The 20,195-nt window shown below is 42.9% G+C and overlaps 1 protein-coding gene across 2 annotated transcripts; it reads left to right on the top strand.

Moving 5' to 3' along the window:
- The first annotated feature begins 17 nt into the window (after window positions 1-17).
- Window positions 18-18,272, top strand: ANAPC16 (anaphase promoting complex subunit 16). 2 transcript variants are annotated; one of them, XM_073685722.1, is made up of 4 exons: window positions 18-142; window positions 4,406-4,557; window positions 10,657-10,731; window positions 17,808-18,272. In XM_073685722.1, the coding sequence occupies exons 1-4, from the start codon at window positions 18-20 to the stop codon at window positions 17,942-17,944; spliced, it is 489 nt and encodes a 162-aa protein (XP_073541823.1). In that variant the 3' UTR covers window positions 17,945-18,272. The 2 variants fall into 2 exon arrangements, with proteins under 2 accessions (XP_073541823.1, XP_073541824.1); XM_073685723.1 differs by having other exon boundaries at window positions 47-142; window positions 17,823-18,272.
- Window positions 18,273-20,195: the final 1,923 nt, after the last annotated feature.

The following is a 20,195-nucleotide window of genomic DNA, read 5'->3' as shown; positions in this document are numbered from 1 at the left end:
AATAGAAGTGAAACAAAATGTTGAGGACAGGCTTCTGCCCACCTCAAATATGGCGGCGTGAGAAACCAACGAATGACGTCATCGTGCGCGAGCGCACTGGCAAGCTACAGAACAACGGCTGGATTAGCAGCGCGGCTGTCAGGTGAGGACGTAGATACACTGGACTAAGAGCTGGGTCATTAGCTGCCGCCTGTCAGGGGTGTGCAGGGGGGACTACAAGTCCCAGGCTTCACACTCAGCAAAATATAAGCTATTGAGAACTAGTCCACCACTTCTGTCATGTTATTTCTGCGGTTTTCTTGTACCATTGGCCTGGGGTTAGATTTAGTGGGAATTCTGATAGTTACTCCTAAAGCCTGACTGGGTCACAGCCCCTCTGCCTTGTGTCACCCCATGTTATAAAGCTCACACATGTGGTGGCTGATAATGAGGCTCTGCAAGACCCCCAGGGTGCAGTGAGGGTGATAATGAGGCTCTGCAAGACCCCCAGGGTGCAGTGAGGGTGATAATGAGGCTCTGCAAGACCCCCAGGGTGCAGTGAGGGTGATAATGAGGCTCTGCAAGACCCCCAGGGTGCAGTGAGGGGTAATAATGAGGCTCTGTAAGACACCCCCCAGGGTGCAGTGAGGGTGATAATGAGGCTCTGCAAGACCCCCAGGGTGCAGTGAGGGGTAATAATGAGGCTCTGTAAGACACCCCCCAGGGTGCAGTGGTGGCCGCTGGTGCTCACCATGCTTCAGTCATTGTCTGTGGGACAGGTGGTCACCGTACCCCTCTGTACCCAGCTCTCTGGTAGTGTATCACAGTCCATTTTGCCAGGGCATTCAGGGCCCCATTCTCAGGAGCGGTGGGGATGCCAGTGATCAGACCCTAAACAATAGGCGAGTTTTCACCTATCCTATAGACTGGTAGCACATACCCCACAGCAATATACAAATCAAGCCCCGGCGCCCAGTTGTGTGTGGTTTGTATTTACCCTCCAGTAAACCTGCATTTATATAAAAGCTCCTTGTATGTTATAAAGTGATGGTGCTTCAGAAGGACAGGATGGTGACGTCTGGGACTTCCAGAGATCCTGAGAATGAAAGGGGGACTGTGAGAGTGATTTTTTTTTTTTTTTTTTTTCTTTCACCAATTAAATGCTAAAATAAAATCTGTGCAAGTTTGGTACGGCCACAGAACCGTGGACTCTCTCATTTGAGAGAATCTGGCCAATTATGCAAATGACACTGCTCAAACTCTTCTCAGAATGTGATCGGATTGTCAGCACAGTGTGATCCCATTCTTTCAGATGGGAGGGTCGGAGCACACTGAGGAGAAGATGGAGAACAAAATTTCTCCATTCTGCGGAAATAGGACTCCACTCAGATGGCATCCGAGTGCAGTCTGATGTTTTTCACGCACCCATAGACCTGAATGGATGTTTGGCATGCGATTCAAAGTGACATTGCAGTATGTTATAATTTTTTTTTCAGTGTCTGTTTCTGACAGTGAAAAAAAATTGTGCATCAGCACTGCCCCATCATATACAACATTGGTCTGAGTGCTATTCGATAAAACATCCAGTAGCACTCGTCCGATGTATACGCTGGTGTGAACGAGCCCTGACCCGGAGAACCCTGTTGTGAGGTCATTTTTGCTGCACAATGAAAGGCGTAAAGCTGAAACCCAAAAAACAAAGGTGGAATTGTATTTTTCTCCAGCACTTGGTATTTATTCAGGGCTGTGGAGTTGGAGTCGGTATCATGGAAATTGAGCAGTCTGAGGTTTGGCTTACCGACTCCACAGCCCTGTATTTATTTCACATTTTTAGCACATTGGTTTCATTCAAAACTTTCATTTTACCATGCAATCGCCTGGTCAGGAAGCTGTAAAACGCATGGTGGGTATGAGTGTTCATGAAATTGTATCCACTTTGCTTATAATGTTAAATGAAGATTTTTCATAAAAAAAATGCAGTTTGTGCCATGTGGGAATGTGGACTAATAATGACTGGAGGATTCATTTTCTGTTGTGATTTGACGCAGATTTTTACAATAATGTCAAAATGCAGTGGAGCGTGCCACTTATACGGCATATTCCAAGTACAATGACACGCCCCCAGTGCACTTTTAGCCTCATTTGCATATGGCTTGTATGCTATATTTTTCCTGACTGACACTTCTGGTCTGTACAATAGAGCTATTGGGCGACTATTATAGATAGAGCTTTTATTATTGATAGATCTACTTTAAAAAGTTGGAGGTGGTGACAGTTTTTGCTCTTATTTTATTCCTGTTGCTTTACTGAATATTTTGTGTTTGTTTAATTCGCCATATGGTTCCTGAGATTTGGGCCTTTATTATTTAGTGCTCTTTTTTTTTTTTTTTTTTGCAAGGAGATTCTGCCCACAGGGTAATATTGAAGAGAAGCCAAAATACACCAAGAGAATCCTGTGAGCACAGACCCTTTAGAGAAGACCATAAGAACTAGCAGTAAATAAAAAGGCCCATACCTCTGAGACTGTATGGTGGATTGAAAAAGGAAACAATTATCAGGGGAGGAGCCAGAAAAAAATAAGAGCAAACCCTGCCCACTTGTAACTCAGTTAATTTGCCTCCTTAAAAAGGCTGTCCACTACTTTTACACTGATGACCTTTCCTTAGGATAGGTCGTCAATGTCTGACACCCAGCACCCCCGCCCATCAGCTGCCATTGGTGTTGGTGGCCTGAAGTTCTTGCCGAGCTGCTCCATCTACTTGTAGTGGCCGGGATTTGGTACTGCACATCCACCTCTGATTCACATCAATAGGAGGCAGATGTACCCTGCAGCAGCCACTAAAGTAGATGAGCTGCTCAGCAAGTGAGTATTTCCGGCGGGGGTGTCGGATAGTCCATCAATGTAAACGTAGTGGACAACCTCTTTAAATACTAGTGTTGATGATTTTACTGCAGATCCACAGCAAAACATGTAAGTGCTGGAACCCAGCTCTAAACGTATCCCACCAATGCCGCCACACCAATGCCTGCCTGAAGTTTAGGGGCAAGAGAGTGGCTTCTCGGGCCGCCGGTTGTGCTCTTTTGTTATGAAGGATAGGTATACTTTGCAGTCATTTTATATTGCTAAAATGGATTTAAAATATAAAAGATGCAGTTTTTCAAATAGTTTTAAAGTAGATCTGTCAGAAGATTTCACAATACAAATTGTATACAGTATTAAATACATTTCTTAGACCTGATAAGACTGGTGTGGTTACTATGAAAATCCTTGGCAGAATGTGATATTAAATCCAACTAGATCAAATGCTCATTTTATTATCTGGCAGGGATATACCTATTCTCAAAAAGCTTATTAAAGTATGTGGTGTATTTAATAATGCAGTTTGCCTTGTGAAATCTGGTGGCAGATCCGCTTTACCTAAAATTCTACCGTTTTCTGTATACAGTATCTATGCAGAACGATGAGTCTCCATGTATACAGACTACCCAAACCTGGTGTAGACTGATCCTGCCACCATGTGCTCGTCTGCAAGAAAGGAGTGTGAGAATCTATATTCACCTGCCAGTGTATGGTAACAGCCGGTGAGCTGTGCGTCCATCACGGGACCAGGGCAGCTCTTTATTCACTAGGAGAAAACATAAACCGTGAAGTTGTTTTTATTTTATTGTAACTGAAAGCCGAGATCTTGGAAATTGAGGGATTGATACTGAAAGTATATTTGAAGATGAATCAAGTTTTGTAATAAAAGGTATAATCTTGTGATCTCCCTATAATTGGGGACCCAGCCATTTGATTACATGCAGCACATACGCAATTAAAAGGCAGTAATAGAAATATCCATTCATATATCGTCCAGAGTGATCCACAGGTATTACAATATTAAAGGCGACCTGCAACAAAAGACACATGATATATGGGCACATCCAATAATTATTTTATTGACACAAGCTACACTATAAACAAAACATCCATTAAGCTGACATTGAGGCATATGGTCATCATATACTGTGGCCGCCCATCCAACACAAAGTGTTATTAGCAATGTCATCATGTGGTCTGTTTTCTGTACATACAGAATGAAGGGCTGCCTGCCTCGGCGTGCCCTCGGCGCGCCCTTGCCTCGGCGTGCCCTCGGCGCGCCCTTGCCTCGGCGTGCCCTCGGCGCGCCCTTGCCTCGGCGTGCCCTTGCCTCGCGGCCTCGCTTTGCGTGCCCTCGGCACGCCCTCGCTTTGCGTCCTCGCTTTGCGGCCTTGGAGCGCCCTCGCTTTGCGATTCTGGTTACCTGCAGCTCACACACACAGTATTTTCACATCTGTTACTAGCTTTCTTTATATAGTGTCATAACCAGATCTTGTGCACACACAAGCACCAATCCACATGACTTATGGCCGTACACATTTAACTCTTTAAATGCTTCTCTCTCAGACCTACAGTCATGGCTGCCTCGTCTTCATCTTCCTCAGCCGGCGGTGTGAGTGGCAGCTCTGTTACAGGATCTGGGTTTAGTGTTTCAGATTTGGCACCACCGAGAAAAGCACTTTTCACTTGTCCAAAAGCTGCTGGGGAGATGCTGGAAGGTAAGCTACTCTTACAAAATAAAGTGCTTTGGTTGTTTTGTAGGGTTTTGATAGTACAAAAAATATGTGATGGCACCGATTCCCTGCTCTCCCAAGAGGCCGGTCATTAAAGGGGTATTCCCATCACCAAGATCCTATCCCAATATGTAGTAGGTGTAATAATAATATTAGAAAATGCCTCCAATTAGAAATGTAGTATAGTTCTTCTGATTTGCTATGTGGCTTACCCCATGTGCAGGACATTGCACTACATTTCTAATTGGAGGTATTTGCTAATATTATTATTATGACACCTACTACATATTGGGATAGGATCCCAGAGATAGGAAAACCCCTTTTAAGGGAATTTTTCCACCACCTGAGAACCTGAGTTATGCTTCCAAACTGTATTGCAAACTGACTTACACAATAGCCACCCCTAGGTGGCACTACAGCTGTTTTACCACCCACCTTTTCACACAGAGCATTGCACTAAAGACACCATTGCAGCTGGGTCTGTGCAGGAGGATTTGAGCCCTCCAGAATGCTTTAGGCTATGTTCCCACGTAGTAGATTTGATGCAGAGCGTTTTTGTCTCTCTCTGGCAGAAAAAAACACATGCAGATTTACATGCGTTTTTTCTGCCAGAGAGAAGCGTTTTTTCAGCGTTTCCGCATGCGTTTTTCAAGCAGTTTTCCAAGCAATTTTGAGCATCACTTGGAAAGTGCTTGACAAGTTGGTCACACTATATAAATCCATGCAAGCGGCATGGATTTATAATGTGTGAACAACTTATGCTTTAAATGCAGCATCTATAGTAAAAAAAAAAGAGAATTAAAATGTTAAAAATAAAAAAAATAAAAAACCCTGTATACTCACCTCTCCGGCGGCCCCCGGTCTACTCCCGGCGGCGTCCTCTCTCTTCGGCGTCCCGCAGTGTACTGTCAGGACCTGCGGTGACGTCATTAAGTCAGCTGATGGTCATGCGACCATCACCTGACCACCGACGTAAGCGGTCGCGTGACCATCAGCTGACTAAATTACGTCACCGCAGGTCCTGACAGTACACCGCGGGACGCCGAGGAGAGAGCACGTGGCCGGGAGCAGACCGGGGGCCGCCGGAGAGGTGAATATACAGGTTTTGTTTATTTTTAACTTTTTTATTTCTTTTTTTCACCGCGTGGTAGCCGGGATGAAGAGGAGTTATAGTCTCCTCTTCATCCCGGGTACCACACGCACCGCGATTACGCTGCAAATTCACGGCCATTGAATTTAATTGAAACGCAGCAAATCCACATATACCTGCGGGTTTGCTGCGTTTCAATGTTCCTCAATGGACGCGAACTTGCAGCGTAATCGCGGTAGAAATGATCATGCTGCGTTTTGCAACGCAATGCGAATTCGGCGCGCAAATTAGCGCATCATGTGCACAGCACATCCGAATTCACATTGCTTTGCATGGCAGACGGTTTTACAAGCGTTTTCGCGGCCGCAAAAACGCTACGTGGGCACTTAACCTAATTCGTATATTGACTTGATAAGCCATGATTGATAATTGTGGGTGTCTAAATGCTAAGACTCCATCCAATGCCTTAAATTAAGGGTGGGGGCAAGGTGCATAGTAAAGCATGGCAGCTACATTACAAAATATGATTGGCCTAGCTTGCATTTATATTGGATGATAAGCAGCTGCCCTACAGCATCAGCTACACTGATCTCCTGGAGAGAACCATATGGCGCCAGCATAAGAGGCCATTAAGACAACCCCGCCAATCTTATAACAAGTTTAGAAACAAGGAAAGTTGGAGGAAGAAAGGATCCAAAAACTGTAGGGTCCGTTCACATGCAATTCTGCTCTCAGCACGTATACTAAAAGTAACTAAAAGCCCCCTCTAACCTGGCGGAGACCTGAGCAGTGCAATTCTGGCCTCAGTTAGGTAGAGTTATGGAAAATTATATACAACCGAGTTATTGGGAAAACCAGACATGGTAACGTAGAGGAAGTTAAACAGCGTGTAAGTGGCTTGTTCACCACTAGAGGGCACTGTTGGATTTCATAGGAATATCATAGATTCACTAGGGAAGAGAAGCGGAGGACTGCAGGATCTCCACAGATGAGCGCATTCTCTACATAGTGAGCTTTGCTAAATGAGACAGGATTTCTCACTTCATAGCTTATAGTAAACTGCTCGGACAACCACCTTCTTAAATACTATGTTCCTCAGTGTAAAATAAAACTAGCCGCTAATCTCCTCCCGCTCCGATGCTGTTCCCGCAATGTCTGTGCTGGGTCTCCCGGAGGGCATGTAGTGCTGTTATGCCACGGAAGCACTGCAGCCAATCAGCAGCAACTAATGGGCTGTAGTTCTCAACTTCCTTTGGACATTGAAAGTTTATCCGAAGGAAGTGTGAGAGAAGCAGTCCATTAGTGGCTGCTGATTGGCTGCAGTGCTTCCATGGCATAACAGCACTACATGCCCTCCGGGAGACCCAGCACAGACATCACTGGAACAGCACCGGAGTGGGAGGTATCTGTTATTTTTATTTTACCCTGGGGAATATAATATTTAAGAAGGGGTTCTCTGAGTAGTGCAAAACCCCTTTAAGGCTAAGTGCCCACGTTGCGGAACTGAAGCATATTTTTTACGCTTCTCCCTGGCGGGAAAATCGCATGCGAATTTTACATGTGGTTTTCCCGCCAGGTAGAAGCGTTTGCCAAGCATTTTTGCATGCATTTCCGCATGCGGGTTATCAAGCACTTCTCCAAGTGATTTAAGCATCACTTGGAAAAGTGCTTGACAACTTGTTCACACTACATAAATCCATGCAACCGGCATGGATTTATATAGTGTGACCAAGTAATAGTTAAAAAAAAGAATCAGAATGGTAAAAAATAAACTTTATACTCACCTTCTGATGCATTCTCGGCCCCGTCCGGAGTCTTGAGCGGCTCACGCTGTTGTGTGCAGGACCCGCGGTGACGTCATTGAGTCATGTGATGGGTCACATGACTCAATGACGTGGCAGGTCCTTCACACAACAGCGCGACGGAGGGAAAACATCAGAAGATAAGTATAAACTTTATTTTATTCTTTTTTTTACAGGTTCTTTGGTACCCAGGTCTGGATGAGAGTCCCCTCTCCTCCAGACTTGGGTACCATCCGCATGCGGAAACGCAAAATTAATGAACATGCTGCGGATTTTTGACCGCAGCATATACGCTGCGGAAAAATCCGCAGCATGGGCATTGACATTGCGGAATGCCATTGGGGACCATGGGGTGCGGATATACATGCGTTTTACAAGCATTTACGCTGCGGAAATTCTGCAGCATATATGCTTGTAATACGCAATGTGGGCACGCAGCCTAAGGGTATATGCACACGATGCAGAAATGCTCAGGATTTTTTCCTGAGCATTTCTGCATCTCCCTGGCAGGAAAAAACGCATGCGGATTGTACATGCGGTTTCCTGCCAGGGACATGCGGAAATGAAGCGGTCTTCACTTTCATTTCCGCATGCGGGTTGACAAGCGCTTCCCAAGCGATTTTTAGCATCACTTGAAATAGTGCTTGTCAACTTCACACTATATAAATCCATGCAACCGGCATAGATTTATATAGTGTGTGAATGTCAAAAAATAAATATATACTTTACCCTCTGATGGCCCCCGGTGTCCTGCTTCGCTCGGTCGCGGCTACCGGCAGTGAAGACTGAAGGACCTGCCGACGTCAGCGTCACGTGACCCGTCACATGGCTCTGACGTCAAGGTCCTTCTTCATTCAACCGCGAAGTGCCGGGAACCAAGCAGGAGCGCTGCGCGGGCCGTCAGAAGGTGAGTATATATATATTTTTTATTTTATTCTTTTTTTTTTAATGGTACCTGGGTCTGGATGAGAGTCCTCTCATCCACACCCGGGTACCATCTGCACATTAGACCGCATGGAATGCGCATCAACATATACAGTGATGCGGATTCCATGCGGTCTAATGCAAGTCAATGGCGCCAAAAAAGCAGCGTTTACGCAAAATTAATTGACATGCTGCGGATTTTTGAGCGCAGCGTTTACGCTGCGGAAAAATCCGCATCATGGGCACAGCACATGCGGATTTCAATTGGGGAACATTGCTGCCCTTCTACCATGTGTTTTTTGTGCGTTTCTGCAGCGTTTTTGCAGTTGCGTAAACGCCGCGGAAACGCATGAAAAACGCATGGTAGAAGGGCAGCAATGTTCCCCAATTGAAATCCGCATGTGCTGTGCCCATGATGCGGATTTTTCCGCAGCGTAAACGCTGCGCTCAAAAATCCGCAGCATGTCAATTAATTTTGCGTAAACGCTGCTTTTTTGGCGCCATTGACTTGCATTAGAACGCATGGAATCCGCATCACTGTATATGTTGATGCGCATTCCATGCGGTCTAATGTGCGGATGGTACCCGGGTGTGGATGAGAGGACTCTCATCCAGACCCAGGTACCATTAAAAAAAAAAAAGAATAAAATAAAAAATATATATATTCTCACCTTCTGACGGCCCGCGCTGCGTCCTGCTTGGTTCCCGGCACTTCGCGGTTGAATGAAGAAGGACCTTCGCTGACGTCAGAGTCATGTGACGGGTCACGTGACGCTGACGTCGGCAGGTCCTTCAGTCTTCACTGCCGGTAGCCGGGACCGAGCGAAGCAGGACATCGGGGGCCATCAGAGGGTAAAGTATATATTTATTTTTTGACATTCACACACTATATAAATCCATGCCGGTTGCATGGATTTATATAGTGTGAAGTTGACAAGCACTTTTTCAAGTGATGCTAAAATCGCTTGGGAAGCGCTTGTCAACCCGCATGCGGAAATGAAAGTGAAGACCCCTTCATTTCCGCATGTCCCTGGCAGGAAACCGCATGTCCAATCCGCATGCGTTTTTTCCTGCCAGGGAGATGCAGAAATGCTCAGGAAAAAATCCTGAGGATTTCTGCATCGTGTGCACATACCCTAAGAGTAATTTATTTCTGAACAAAGAGCTACAGGTCTTGGATCAGTACGTGTGGCATTCTAAAATGTAAGAATTTACCAGGTCTGTTGAGTTAAGGAAAATGTAAAAAAAAAAAAAAAAAAAAGCCACAATCCTTTGGTGAAGCTCCCACCAGATTTTGATCCCAGTAGACCGATAGGAGACACAGATCTGAGAACGGAGGAGCGATCTATTCCTGGAGGGGAGAAGGTTTTATTTTTTTTTTCTCGCCTCTCTGGGCCACTATTGAAGGGCTCCCCAGAAATGACATTTCTCTTCTTATTCGATGTTATGTAAAGGAACAAAAACCCATATGTGCCATGCCTCAATAGTGGTGGCTGTAAACCTTTAGAAGGCACGGATATCTGACCACACATATGTGATCTGCGGACTTGTGATCACGTGCCTGCTAGTCTCATCTGGCTTTTCTGAATAGATGAGATTGGAAAGTAGTCGGTGAGAATAGTCAGCACATGAGCGCAACTGTGCAAATCAGATACATGCGGGGATGTGAGCTCTCTGGGCATACGGGGAACGGCAGCCTGCCCGCACATAGTGATAACTTACTGATCCTGAGAACGAGGATCTGAGGTGCCACAATGGAGAAATGGCCTTTCATGTGCTCTGCCGCTCCATTCATTGTCTATGGTACAGGCAGAGGTCGCCAAGTGCTGTCCTCTCTATTTCCAGTAGTCCTATAGACAATGAATGGAGCAGAGTCGGGCATGGGCTACCACTGCTCCTTTCCCATGTCAGAGGCGATTCTCGATATGCGGTCCGGCCTTGTGATACTGCTGGAGGGGAGAGTGTTAGTGATTTGTGGGGTAAATTAGAAGGTCCCCTAATTAGCTTTATTATTGGCCTTTTCACTGGCATGTAGTGACTGCAGGTGTAATGCTAATGAGCCTGACCCTCATGGGTGATAGGAGTGTGAGTGGCCACTGATCACTATATTGCACTTGTTTTGGGGTTTTTATTGCGTACTGCTGCGTATTTGTTTATAACGTTCTTTTTTCTGTAATTATAAGGTAATGTGTTCCTGTTTTCTGTGATTTCCTTGTATCCGGAGTACAGTGTATTTGTAGCTTTGTGATTTTCCCCTCTTGTCTGCAGATGGCTCAGAGCGATTCCTATGTGAATCTGTATTCAGTTATCAGGTGGCATCAACCCTAAAGCAGGTAAAACATGGTAAGTAATGAAGGCAAGTCACATCTATGTCCCGGCAAACAGTACCACGGCCTACAGATCTATGTACATGCTGGTGCTGAGATTTAGCTACTGAAGCATCCTGCCACCCTCCGTATGAAATGTGACTATACAGATCTGTCCTCCGATCCCAGATCGGTGCCACGTTTGCTGCATGTCTAAAAGGTGTGGGGAACACGGTGCCATCCCAGCGCTGATGATGACAGTGACATGTCCATCCCAGAGCACAGAATGGCCCAGGAGGGCAGGTTTAGGCTTTCCACAGCTGTCCATGCATCTACAGAGGCCATTTTAGACTTGAAGTTAACAGAGCGACGATCATTAGTTATAGGGGCATTGGCATAGTCCTGTTTAAGGGTCGCCCCCACCGATCACTATTCTCTGCAGTGGCGGCCTGCAGATGCACATGTTGAATTGAGCTGAATATCAAATCTAATATTGATGATTTATTAACCCCCATTTAATTCACCATCATATTGAAATAAAGGAAGCTAATCATGTTAAAAATGGTATCTGATCTGCCAGCAGGATATTATAGACCAGGAGGAGCTGATCAGATTGATTTTTGGTGGAAAACTTTCAGTCAAATTTGTATTTTATTCATTTAAATCCCTGGTGTTTATATTTGAGTCTGGTGGGCGGTGCTATTCAGTGATTGACAGCTATCTCTGCATGCACAGCCCTACTGGGAAGACTGTCAGTTACTGAGTAGCCCCACCCACTGGACTCATATAAATAAAAATACCAGGGATTTAAACAAAATAAAAAAGTTATACTGAATCTTTTCCCACAAATCTCTATACAGTGGTGTGAAAAAGTGTTTGCCCCCTTTCTGATTTCTTATTCTTTTGCATGTTTGTCACACTTAAATGTTTCAGATCACAAAAGAAATTTAAATATTAGACAAAGATAACACAAGGAAACACAAAAACACAAAATGCAGTTTTTAAATGAAGGCCTTTATTATTAAGGGTAAAAGAAATCCAAACATACAGGGCTCAGTTCAAAACATGTTAACAGCCGCGGGTGGATCGTGTGACAAAGTAGATGTAGACCAAAAGATCCTCAAAAGCTAGACATCATGCTGTGATCCAAAGAAATTCAGGAATAAATGAGAAACAAAGTAACTGAGATAGATCAGTCTGAAAAGGTTATAAAGGCATTTCTAAACCTTTGAGACTGTAGCGAACCACATTGAGAGCCATTATCCACAAATAGCGGCATTTAGCATGATTGCACTGAAAGCGTATCATTAGCTCTGCCCACCAGCGCGCCTATCACGTGATCATGGGACGCCGATCGGCTTGCATAACAACCCAGGGTCTGCAGGAGACCCCAGTGGTTGTCATTGCCGAAGTGCTGTAAGCGTCGCCATGGAGACTATTGAAGCATGTTAAAAAAAATATAAAAGTTCAAATCACCCCCCTTTCACCCAATTCAAAATAAAACTGTAAAAAAAAATCAAAAGTACACATTTTTAGCACCAAGTTCAGAATCGCCCGATCTGTCAGTCAATATATAAAAAGTATTAATCCGATCGGTAAATGGGGTAACAAGAAAATAAATAGAAATGTCAGAATTATGTTTTTTTGGGGGCCGCAACATTGAAATAAAATGAAATACCGAGCGATCAAAACCTTGTATCTACCCCAAAATGTTATCAATAAAAACATCAGATCAACGCCGCGCAAAAAGTAAGCACTCATCTAGCCCAAGAGCCCAAAAACTGAGACGCCACGGGTCTCGGAAAAACTCGTAATGACCAGGAGAATCATAATGGCAGGTCAGTTTTAGCATTTAGTGAACGTGGTAAACAAAAACAATTGTGGAATTGCAATTTCACCGCACTTGGAATTTTTTTCCCATTTTCCAGTACACGATATGGTAAAATCAATGGTGTTGTTCAAAAGTACAACTTTTCTCGCAAAAAACAAACTCTCACATGGCCATATAGACGGGGAAAAAAAAAAGTTATGGCTCTGGGAAGAAGGGGGAGCAAAAGGCGAAAACGGAAAAACCCAAAGTGGTGAAGGGGTTAAATGCTTGCTGACAAATGCACTAGAAGTATATAGTTTATTGCTTGGGGCTCTAGTATGGCGACACCATGATCATCTTATATTCTAGGAGCTCTTCTACCAAATAAAATAATAAATGAAATACATTTTAAACAGGACAATCCATGTAACTCTTGCCCTGTATAATTTTAGCTGTATATGGCCACTGTTTAATATCTATTCGGTTAGTAGCCAGTAACTGGGCATGTGCCGGCACCTCTCCACTAATGAAGAGACCTGCATTTCCCTTGTTTTCTGGATTGCTGGGGGCCGCAGCTCTCATACCCCCAACAATCACACTTTTATGGAATGGGAACCAGATAAGTATTCTAACCACTAACCTTTATTATCTATTCTCTGAATGTGTGATAACTTGTAGCTGGATGAGGACCCCTACTAATCACTAGAATGGCCATCTTTTTGTCTTGTAGACTTCCTCTGAGAGCAGTCACTTCTCTGGTCTGCAGAGGGTTCATAAATCACTGCTAGATACCCAGAGGGTTCATAAATCACTGCTAGATACCCAGAGGGTTCATAAATCACTGCTAGATACCCAGAGGGTTCATAAATCACTGCTAGATACCCAGAGGGTTCATAAATCACTGCTAGATACCCAGAGGGTTCATAAATCACTGCTAGATACCCAGAGGGTTCATAAATCACTGCTAGATACCCCGAGCTGACACATTAGTACTATGAATGCTTACAAAGGGTGAACTAGAAATCCTCTCTAGGTATTTTGCTCCTTATATTTTTTCTTCCCTTGAGGGCAGCAATTTTAACACCGATCCCTGATGGCGACAATTAAATGGGAGTAGAGAAGACCTCGTCTCCCAACATTCACTTGTAACGCTTTGTTCTTTGATTCCTGGGGCTAGAAGGATGTAAGTTGTGCATTGGCAGGTTTGGTTTTCTGTAACCACTGATTAGAGTAAGGCGACTCCCAGGATCGTTACCACCAGAAGATGGATGTTTTCCCGTCCCGGCTATGGTACAGATAGTATTTTGTAGGGTTTTTTATATTTTTGTCTTTTCTCTTGCTTATGCCATACCTTGATTGACAGGAGGTACCGTATCTATTGACTATAGATGATGCATGTAATGTACAGGAGCTGAGAGCTACACGTAACACCTCACCTCTGGTTTTATAGGCCGATCATATTGCCAGAGATACGATTTACTGAAATTTTGAGCTTAAAATCTGCAATACTAAGAGATAATAAATATTTGCATCAAACTCAGCACAGTGAGATATGGGGGCAAATCTACTAAAACGCTAATTTTTAGACAGTGTAAACTTAAACTAGACAGTCTTGCACCAAATGTATCAGTGGCTCGTGTTGTTTGTTACATTTGGTGCATCTTTACACTGTCCGGTCTACATTTACACTACATACAGTGTTTCTTCAAAAATAAGACCGGATCTTATATTATGGGGTTAGGGCCTATTTTCAGGGGATTTTTTTTTTTTGTCCATGAACAACAATCCACATTTATTCTTGAACAAAAAATCTACTCTTATTACCCCTTACTGACTGGAGCATTTTCCGTTTTTACTTTTTCATTTTTTGCTCCCCTTCTTCCCAGAGCCATACCTTTTTTATTTTTTGTTCAATGTGGCCATGTGAGGGCTTATTTTTTGCGGGATGAGTTGTACTTTTAAACGCCATCACTGGTTTTACCATATCGTGTACTGGAAAATGGGAAAAAAAATTCCAAGTGAGGTGAAATAGCTAAAAAAAATGCAATTCCACGGTTGTTTTTTGGTTGTTTTTTTTTTTTTTACCTCGGGCACTGAATACTAAAACTGACCTGCCATTATGATTCTTCAGGTCATTAAGAGTTCGTAGACACCAAACATGTATAGTTTTTTTTTATTTAAGTGGTGAAAAAAAAATCCAAAGTTTGCTAAAAAAAAAAAAAAAAAAAAAATGGCGCCATTTTCCGAAACCCGTAGCGTCTCCATTTTTCGGGATCTGGGGCCAGGTGAGGGCTTATTTTTTGCATGTCGAGCTTACCTTTTTATTGATACTATTTTGGAGCAGATCTGATGTTTTGATCACCCGTTATTGCATTTTATTTCAATGTTGCGATGACCAAAAAAACGTAATTCTGGAGTTTAGAATTTTTTTCTCGTTACGCCGTTTACCGATTGGATTAATTCTTTTTTTATATTGATAAATCGGGCGATTCTGAACGCGGCGATACCAAATATGTGTATGTGGGGCTTTTTTTTATTTTATTTTGAATGAGACGAAAGGGGGGTGATTTAATCTTTACACACACACACACACACACACACACACACACGTGATAAGTAGATTGGCCCTATGCAGCAGAAATGCTCATGTGCTATGAGCACCGACCACTAGGTGGCGCTCATAGCTAGCAAGACATGACAACCACAGGCGTCTGCTGCAGACCCCGGGTTGTCATGCCAACCCATCGGTGACCCGCGATCATGTGACTGGGTCACCGATGGGCGGGGCTAATGCCGCACTTCTGGCGCGGTGATGTTAAATGCCTCTGTCAGAGATTGACAGTGGCATTTAACTGGTTAACAGCCGCGGGTGGATTCCACCCTCGTCTGTTGCGGGCACGTGTCAGCTGTAAGAATCATCTAACATCTGCCCGGTTCAGTGAGGGCTCAGCGCCGGAGCCCTCACTGAACCGGAGGTGATGGCCTGGGGCCTACTAATACACCCCAGGCCAGTCATGACTGGGCCATTTTACGTTTTTGCTTTTACGTTTTTTGCCCACCTTCTTCCCAGAGCCATAACTTTTTTATTTTTCGGTCAATATGGCCATGTGAGGGCTTATTTTTTGCGGGACGAGTTGTACTTTTGAGCGACACCATTGGTTTTACCATATAATGTACTGGAAAACGAGAAAAAAATTCCAAGTGCGGTGAAATTGCAAAAAAAGTTCAATTCCAGTTTTTCGTTTTTTTTTTTTTTTTTTTTTTTTTTTTTTTTTTACATCTTCTCTAAGTACTAAAACTGACCTGCCATTATGATTCTACAGGCCATTACAAGTTTGCCGATGCCAAACATGTATAGGTTCTTTTTATGTAAGTGGTGAAAAAAATATCCAAACTTTGTTAATAAAAAATGGCGCTATTTTCCGAGGACCGTAGCGTCTCCATTTTTCGGGATCTGAGGCCGGGTGAGAGCTTATTTTCCGTGCGTTGAGTTGACGTTTTTAATTATGCCATTTTGGGGTAGATATGTTGTTTTGATTGCCCATTATTGCATTTTATTTCCGTGTAGGAGCAACCAAAAAATTCTGGCGTTTTGAAATTTTTTTTAGTTACATCGTTTACCGATCGGATTAATTTTTTTTTACATATGAACGGTGCTCATAGCAATCTGGCAGTGACAACCGCAGGGGTCTGCTGCAGACCCTGGGTTGTCATACCAACCCATCGGCGGCTTGCAATCATGTTACGGGGTCACCGATGGTTGGAGCCAGTGACGCGCTTCCGTCTCGGCGATTTTAAATGCTGCTGTCAGAGATTGACAGCGGCATTTAACTAGTTAACAGCCGCAGATGGATTGCGGTTCTGCCTGCGGCTGTTAGGGGCACATGACAGCTATACAGATCAGTTGTCATGTGCCTGGAAAGGTATGGGCTCATCGCCGGAGCCCGCATCAAAGAGAGGGACCCGACGAGTCATTATAGTACGGCACATGGTCAGAAAGGTGTTAATATACAGTACAGACCAAAAGTTTGGACACACCTTCTCATTTAAAGATTTTTCTGTATTTTCATGACTATGAAAATTGTACATTCACAACTATGAATTAACACATGTGGAATTATATACTTAACAAAAAAGTGTGAAACAACTGAAAATATGTCTTATATTCTAGGTTCTTCAAAGTAGCCACCTTTTGCTTTGATGACTGCTTTGCACACTCTTGGCATTCTCTTGATGAGCTTTTGGTCTGTACTGTATGATCATGTCATCACACACACACTGCACATACAGTGCATACCAGCCTGTCTCCTCTTCAGTTCTTCTACCCTCCTGCAGTTAAAAAGGACATTTTGGCGACATCTTGGTCACGAAAGCAGTCTTAACCTCAGAATAGAAATGCTGAGGCCCCTAAGAGAGTGGAGTCCCTGAGAAATTGCCCAGTTTGCCCCTCTCCTTCCCCCGACCCTGCATACCAGCCTGTCTCCTCTGTGGTTCCTCTAAATTCCTGCAGCTAAAGGATTTCGGTGACCTCATGGTCACATGACTGTGATGTCACCAAAGGTCCTTAAGCAGCTTTAACCTCAGGATAGAAATGCTGGGGGCCCCTACGACAGTGGGAGCCCTGGGCAATTAATCAGCTTTTCTCCCCCACTCCCCACCTCAAACCCCAGTCCTGACTGTAATTGGGCTTATATTTGGAGTAGGGCTATATTTCAAGCATACTTCAATAATCTTGTAAAATCATGCTAGGTCTTATTTTTGGGGAAACACGGTGTTAATTGATTTTGTGCCAATATTTTGAGCCAAAATGTCTTAATTTTTCATATCAAAAATCGAATTGTGCCTAACTTTTGCAATTTATCTTTTTCCTCAAAGCTTTTACGTCAGAATTCTGGTATGTAAGTTTTGATGAATCAAACCCTTTTTTTTTTATTATTTTTCAAGACATTTTATGCAAAATTAGAACTGGTGTTTACAACTGAACCATTCATGCTGGAAGGTTCTACAAATGTATCCACCTTCTTAATGACCAGATTTGCTCTTGATCGGAGTCAAATATCACATGTGTTCCCACGTCTCCTCTAAAAAGAGACCATTTAGACCCTTGTAACGTTTTTAATTGCTCAGACAGTTTGTCCCCAGCTTATGAACTTCTTGTTAATGTCACTGTGTACACAGATAAGACTATGTTTCAGTCAACGGCTGTGATTCATGACGATCCTCCTCAAGGATGACCTGAAGTCATAGAGCAACCTTGAGAGACAGAGGATGATCCTGTTCTAATTGCAGTAACATTTGTTTAGGTCTAATCTTTTCAGATCAACAAGTGTCCCGAATGGAGAAGTTGGCTGGATTAGTGGAGGAGCTGGAGGCCGATGAGTGGAGATACACACCAATCGAACAGCTCCTTGGCTTTACACCTTCTTCAGGGGGAAAGTGACCTACTCTGACAATACAATCGAGATAAACTTTATGGTTTTTGGATGCAGCATTACTAAAAGGGCTTAACATTATATATCATGTGTCCAGTTGTTGAAAACAGTGATATATTACATTGCAGCCTTTTGGAAACCGTAGAGCAAGTCTAGAAATAGACACTTGTTGAATACTTCCATTATACCTAAGCTGTGAAGGAACAGGGAAAAATGTTTACAGATTTCAATACATTAACAACCCAATTTTTTATGTGCAATATAGCGCTGCATTTTTGCTTTTTTTTTTATTTTTACCTTATTTTCTAAAATAAAAATGAGTAATAGTTAACATTTCATTTGTGTCTTCATTATGAGTAACATTAAGGAAAGATATAATGTTAGTATTAAAAAACAAAACTGTAATTAGAAAGCTATTGACCAAGTGATAGCGGTATTTATTGACCTCATTTAGCGTGCGATGATAACTTTAATTATACATGTATGATTCTTAATACCATTAATGCTATAGATTTTTTTTCATCCACTTCCCAAAATTCTCATGTACACCAATAGTTCCTGTGTCTTCCGTCTATTAGGCGTAACAATTTTTGTTAAGACAAAAACGTATTATAATATACAGTTCTCAGCATAAATGAGTACACCCCTTTTGTAAAGGGAGATTTTGATCAGCATCTCACTGAACACAAGAACAATTTCCAAAATTTTGACAAGACTGAGATTCATAGAACATTTTTCAAACTCATAGTATGAAAGTAAGGATAATATAACTTACAAAATGTTCAGTTTTACTCAAATTAGTTGATGCAAAAATGAGTACACCCCCACATTAAAAACTAATTCCACTAGTATTTTGTATGACTTCCATGATTTTTAAGGTAAGCACAAAGTCTTCTAGGCATGAAAAGAAGTGCAATATGTCGCCAACATCTTTTTCCATTCTTCAAGAACGACCTCTTTTAGAGCCTGGATTCTGGATTGAGAGTGATGCTTAATTTGTCTCTTCAGAATTTCCCATAGGTCTTAGATTGGGTTCAGATCAGGAGACATACTTGGCCACTGAATCAATTTCACCCCATTCTTATTCTGCAATGCAACAAATAGCAACTCCATAAATTATGATATATGGAAACCCATGTCGTTAAGCGCACAGTACGCTTTTTGTGCTGAGGTTAATGCCAGAAAAGTTTTGGACTCCGCAGCTTTGGAGTCAGCAGAGCGTCGGTGACTTATTTGAACTATTCTCCTTAGCACTTGGTGGCTCCATCCTGTAACTTTACATGGTTTCCACTTTGTGGCCAAGTTGCTGGGGCTTCTAAACGATTCCACTTTTCCGTAATAACACTGTTGATCGTGGAAAATTTAGGAGGGTAGAAATTTCATGAACTGACATGTTGCAATGGTGGCTCCTCCTCCCAGGACCAGGCTCGAATACAGGGTACCCTTTAGAACAACACATTATTTCACAAATGCTTGTACAGGTAGACTGCATGGCGAGGGGCTGGATATTATACACCTGTGGTATTCAGACTTAATGAGAAAGCAGAATTCCGTAATCAAGACATACGTCTCAATACTTTTGTCTGGTATGTGGTGGAATCAGGAGAGATCTTGGCTCAGCTGACCGGTATCTAATGTGTATCACCAACTTAACAAAATGAACATTAACAAGAAAACATTGTTCCATTTCTTCAGAAATCATGGAGGAAATGTTTGAGTTTCACAACACAGTGTTAGACTTGCATAATTAAATAGGAATGGTAATTTTCTCAAGCTTTTCCATAAATCATTAGTACAGGGAAATATTAAAAACTCTTCTAATATATTGTCAGGGAAATGTACCTACTTGAGACACTTCCTCCTCCTCCCAGCCTCATGAACTTTTCATCCACACTGAAAAGGCTGCTGAGACGAGACACAGATGTAACACATCTCATTATGCTCTATGGAATGAGGAGCAGAGAGAGGGAATGGGCAGAGGGAGAGCATGAAAGATCATATTAAGCTTTCCATCAAGTCATTTACCTCACCCTAGAGCTGGATTCACATCTACACTGGTCAATACTGCTGTTTAATTTCCTCCATGCTGCTGCTTATTTCTGTGTGTTAAAAAAAAGGAAAGAACAAGTCATATGGAGGCCAGAAATAGTGTTATTCCTTGTGTACACACATAGAACAGCTTATTCTGAAGTTCCTAAAAGTAAAGTCACCCTTTAAGTTGGCCATTTATACAGGGTAGTTGCCCGCTAAATGTTCATT

Source organism: Phyllobates terribilis, unplaced genomic scaffold (assembly GCF_046119375.1).
Source record: "Phyllobates terribilis strain yellow unplaced genomic scaffold, ASM4611937v1 Scaffold_5__5_contigs__length_657084704, whole genome shotgun sequence".
Classification (NCBI taxonomy): domain Eukaryota; kingdom Metazoa; phylum Chordata; class Amphibia; order Anura; family Dendrobatidae; genus Phyllobates; species Phyllobates terribilis.
The sequence above is the reverse complement of the archived record's forward strand: the minus strand, read 5'-3'. Positions and strand labels throughout refer to the sequence as shown.